The sequence below is a fragment of the Austrofundulus limnaeus genome, unplaced genomic scaffold (genome assembly GCF_001266775.1).
Source record: "Austrofundulus limnaeus strain Quisiro unplaced genomic scaffold, Austrofundulus_limnaeus-1.0 Scaffold13, whole genome shotgun sequence".
NCBI lineage: Eukaryota > Metazoa > Chordata > Actinopteri > Cyprinodontiformes > Rivulidae > Austrofundulus > Austrofundulus limnaeus.
Genome location: NW_013952415.1, coordinates 1,146,621 through 1,152,082, shown reverse-complemented (window position 1 = coordinate 1,152,082; position 5,462 = coordinate 1,146,621). Strand labels below are relative to the sequence as shown.

The 5,462-nt window shown below is 38.3% G+C and overlaps 1 protein-coding gene across 1 annotated transcript in view; it reads left to right on the top strand.

Annotated features, from left to right (window-relative positions):
- The first annotated feature begins 3,142 nt into the window (after positions 1-3,142).
- The window catches only part of sfswap (splicing factor SWAP), a 53,450-nt gene continuing 51,130 nt past the window's right edge, over positions 3,143-5,462 (top strand). The window contains exons 1-2 of the mRNA XM_014002422.1: positions 3,143-3,509; positions 4,839-5,002. Of these exons, the coding sequence (XP_013857876.1) occupies positions 3,310-3,509; positions 4,839-5,002 (364 nt within the window). The 5' untranslated portion in view covers positions 3,143-3,309. The remainder of the gene's footprint in view (positions 3,510-4,838; positions 5,003-5,462) is intronic.

Below are 5,462 nucleotides of genomic sequence, written 5' to 3'. Positions count from 1 at the left end.
ATATTATAATAAATTATATTTTCAAATAATGATTGAAAAAACAGATTTGATTTTATGATAATAATTTAAGGTATTTATTACAATTTTTTTTTTAATTTTAGCATTTTTCCCCTAAATTCCTTCCAGCTTTCTGAGGCCACCCTAGCACAACTTGGAGGCCCCCCAGGGGGCTGCGACCCCCACTTTGAACAACACTGCCACAGGGCACCTAGGGTATAGAAAGCCATTTTGAGAAAACTGCATTAAGTTAGACTTTTGAGGTAGAGATGTCATCCTTAAATAATGTTTAGAGAACACATTCCAATGAAGCAATAATGTTTTTGTTTTTAATAAACAGATGCTTTTGCCACAATGGACACAAAAGTGCTTGACATTTTTGATGGCTTTTTATGCTGTCGGCCTCTGCAGCAGCACAAGTTTCATGTGATGTCCATTACTGGGCTCAGGTAAAGGTTTGTTTTTACGACAGTTGTGTTAAATAGTGATTGGCTGCAAGCTGCCCTCTCTCCAGGTTATACAAGACCTTGAGAAAATTTGCTGCAGACCCTTCCCACCCTGGAAATAAACTTTTACAGCTACTCTTCTCTAACTGGAGGCTTACGGTGCGTCAAAACCAGTAGCACACAGCACTCTCTCTCTTTTCCTAATGAACACACATTATTATAATCATGCAGTTCAGGATTCTCTATAATTACTTTTTTTAGAATAACTTTAAAGTAGCTATGTGTATCTGTCAGTATTTCTGTTTATTATAATGTTTAAACTTTTTCTGCACCAACTTCCTTTTTTTCTGATTCTGATTACACCAAACATCTGCAGGGGGCGCTGCGGAGCAACAACTGCCAATCTCTCAAGTGCTCTTTTAAATATTTAAGAATAAAGACTTTGTTACATTCAATACCACTGATTTGTGAATATATTTTCCCACAATACTTAATTAAAACTTGGCATTAGCCTATACATGACCTACTTACCAGCTATTTTTAAAGATAATTGAAAGATGTAGGACGGGCMAAAATGAATTGGTGTCATTCTGTGTTTTCAAATCTAAAATGAGTGCAGATTTAATGAATACACTACTGTTCAATTACAGTAGCACAGAACCTAAAGACTAACTTTTAATGCAACACTAGCATGTTTTTTTTGTTTTGGGTGCGGTCACCTGCTGTGCCAAAGAGTGTTGCTTCTTGCTTTTCTTGCTTCCTGTCTCTTTTATTTCAGCTCCTGTCTTTTTGAGAAACTCTAGTCAAAGTTTAACACAACACAGCCAGATGTTTTAAATAACAGAGCAGGGGGTGAAACTTTAAGGGCGATACAACCAATGTGATCTATCTTCTTTGTTTGAATGTACCGCAGTTTCACTTTGTGCTTCATTAGACTTTCTGAGGTCCTTACATTTTCTAGGATAAATTATTCAATCATACAGAGCTGTTTGTGAGCATGCTTAAACCCCCAATTACAATATAATTGCATGGTTCTGCATAATATACACATTTTGTAGGCTCATTAGATGTGCTGGTACTTGTTCATCTAACGTTACTCCAACAAAATTAGAGCCACAGGGAAAAAAATATATAATTCTGACTTTAGAGAGCCTTGATGTCCTTTTCAGGGGTGCCACCGAGCCATTGGTTCAGATATGTTGACGACACCTGGGTTAAAATTAAAGCCCAGGAAGTCCAACATTTCACTGATCACATCAACTCTGTGGATGAATATATTAAGTTCACASGAGAGGATGTAAAAAATGGCAGGTTGGCGTTCCTGGATTGCGATGTCTCGGTTTCGGATGGAGGACGGTTGGAAACTGGCGTGTATCATAAGCCCACCCACACAGACCAATATTTACYTTTTGACTCCCACCACCCACTGGAACACAAGTTAGGAGTGATCAGGACTCTGTARCACAGAGCAGACAGTGTCCCTACAAACCCAGGAGCCAGGCAGAAAGAGAAATCACACACACGACAGGCCCTGGAGCAGTGTGGTTATCCTGACTGGGCTTTCCTGAAAGCAGACAGGAAACACAGACAGGATTCCATGCAACCTTCAGGTGAAAATGAAGACCCCAAACCCAGACCCAAACCTGTGGTTATTCTGTATGTTGCGGGTGTTTCGGAGAAACTGAGACATTTATTTTCTAAACATGATGTCCCAGTGGCTTTCAACCCCAAAACACATTACGGCAAAGGCTGGTTCACCCCAAAGATCCGGTGCCCCGGCACAAACAGAGCAATGTTGTATATGCTGTTAAGTGCCAGGAGGACTGCGACCAGTTAGTTATACATCGGGGAAACAAAGCAACCACTGTTCAAAAGAATGTCCCAACACAGACGAGCTACGTCTAATGGCCAGAACTCTGCAGTTTTCACTCATTTACAGGCCAGCGGTCTCAGAGATGAGGATGTTCTCATTCTTGATAGAGAGGAACGTTGGTTTGAGAGAGGAGTAAAAGAAGCCATTTTTGTGAAGAAAGACCGTCCATCATTAAACAGAGGTGGAGGCCTCCATTTTCAATTGTCCTCCGCCTACAGCGCGGCCATTGCCAGTATCACTCCACCCCCTGTTAACAATAAGTGTTAATTAGGTGTCAACAACAGCCATGTGATGTGAGTATCAGTCACATCATAAAAGCCTGAATTTTGCCTGAAACTCTCAGACTGAAGAAGTCTCTTGGAGGAGAGACGAAACGTTTCATTAGAGAAGAACCCGTCCCGAGGACCTATACAATTTTTTTCTTTTTAATTCTGACTTTGATCTCAAATAAAAGTCAGAATTCTGATTAAAGTCAGAATTCTTAGATAAAAGTCAGAATAATTATTATTGATTTCAGTGGCCGTAATCCTCTTCTGTACACATGTATTTATACTTGTATATTTGTATGTATTTATTCAACACTCAAATAATAATAAAAGCTCAGAGCCAGCTCCTCTCCTTGGGGAAAATACCTAATAATAACAGCACATTCGACAAACTACATAAACGAGAGCAGGGAAGAGAAAAAAAATCAAGAAAAATAGTTTGGAAAAATATACCATAGATAAACGTACATTTTTGAATATTGCAGTTTATCAACATTTTTAAATGTTCTTAATGCGGTAAGTTTTAATAGTGTGTGCTGGTAAGTGCTGACGGGAAACTAAAACTACATTTACTTATTTTAACATGGCGGCCCTCATCGTATTGAATTTAACAAAAACGTTGCGGGTTCTTTAAAATTTCACTGTTTAAGAGTATTACGTTTTTTTAAAGTCTGCCATATTATCACACATAATCTTTCAGATTACATAGTCTGTGTGTATCTTCGAGATGTATCGTCGTGGAGCTGCAAAAAAGGATCACAACACGAAACCTGTGAAGAAGGACGTGAGTGACAGCGATAAATATGCGGACCTCTTGGTTTTCGGCTATGCCTGCAAAATGTTCCGAGACGACGAAAAGGCTCTTTACCACGAACACGGAAAACATCTTATCCCATGGATGGGGGACAAGAGCATCATGATTGATAGGTCGGTTGAAAAAACTTGGACCGAAACATTATGCTAACTATCTCTACTATTCATTAGCCTCAGGGACAACTAAGACGTTTTAATTGCAGACGTTTGAGAAGACCCGAAACAGACGAAAAGTGTTTTATTTCCTGCCTATTTCCTGAATTTTAATGTGTTGAATTTACAGCAAAAAGTTCTAATGTTGTTACGAAAACATGCTAACATGCAAATAGCTGCCTCGGCTAACGTTAGCCACAACAGGCCTGCCATGCAGCTTTCCAACTTCTGCTGTGCTGTTACACTAAAGTCCACATATGTTTCAAATATTTTATTTGTTCTTCTCGAGTTGGTCTTGAATCAAGCTTTGCATGTTGGTATGTTAATGGAATTTCCTCTGGACTTTCTCTTCCAATCAAACGGGTTAGTTTCAAAATGTAAGTGAATAAATTACTGCATTACAAGTGCTTGTTGATATCTGCAAAGCCAGAGAAAATTCTAATTATGGTCGAACTCCCTGCAGTCGAGGTGATTCGGGATATTTTAGTGTGGAGAAACTGTAGTATGTTTGAAAAAAAATCCTGTATATATATTTAAAAGAAATTATAAGTAGTCATATTTTTAGATTTGTACACATTATTTTGAAAATTCAATAAGAGGATACCTTATTGAATCACCTTGGTCTGCAGTGACCCAACCTGTTTTATTTGTACATAATTTGTATGTATGTCTTTATCACATAACCCAGTTTCCCCCCCAGCAAGTTAGGCTTAGGGGTCCTTCCGAACCTTGAATGTCAACTACAGCACCACATTTCTTTGTCTTCGTGAAGAACCCACAGCAGAGAGATGCCATAGAGGGACGAACCCTGGAAAATATCGTCCATTTTGGTTCTTACGGATAGGTATTTATGTGCTCGGGTTTGTGTGAATGTAACTTTTTTTTTGCAGATTTAGAAGTAATGATGAGGGTTACAGGGGGGGTGCAAATTAAACCCTGTAAGGTAAGAGGCGAGTTGCTTTGTTTGTCTTTTTTTCCATTATTATAATTTTTGTTTTTATTTTTATTCAAGGTTTCTTGGTTTGTAAAARGCGCAGGAAGAAAATGTAAGCCGAAAGCTTGCTAGGTATAATATTATGCCCACAGATTAAAGTTGGACYTTATTAAATAGTTTTAAGAACAATCAAATTGTCTCAGGTTTTGCAATTAAAGTTTGTCATGATATAAAATAGATCCATTTTAATGTTGTAAAATATGACTTTTAGGTTCAACTAACTTTGTGAGTAGGTCTATTTTAGTATAAAAGGTTTGTCAACTTCTTTCTCTCTAATCCTGTTTATTATTCAACAGATATGATGGACGTGGTCACTTACATGACCTTTCAGAGTATGACAGCGGGTCATGGAATACATCCTATCAGCTGTCGGAGGAAGAGGCCAGGATTGAGGCGCTGTGTGATGAAGAGAGGTACCTGGCTCTGCACACCGACCTGCTGGAAGAGGAGGCTAGACAAGGTGAGCAAACAATGTTTTTGACATCTATCACAAGTTTGATCTGGTGGTTAGGGTAGTCATGAAACAGCTATGACAGTGATGAGTCTTCACCTAATATTAAAGATTAACCATTTTCAGAGCTGATAGATACTGCACTGGTATAGTAGTGCTCGATAGACATTTGTGCTCAAACAGGAAAATGAAGTGACATTCAGCCSCATCCATCCATTGCTTGTTGATTTAACACGACTACTTTGAGCTTCACAGCAATATGAATTATAATTAAAACATGATTATGCATAATGAAAAAAATGTGATTTATAGGAACTTTGATGAAATACTTGATTCTTTGTTCAGCCTTGCACAAATGATGAATGGCAGTTACTTTAAGGGGCATGTCTGAATGAAGCCTAAGTGAAACATTAATTCAGATGTCCCAGTGTTCTTTCTTTTACAGACTGATAAAACCATTATTTATATA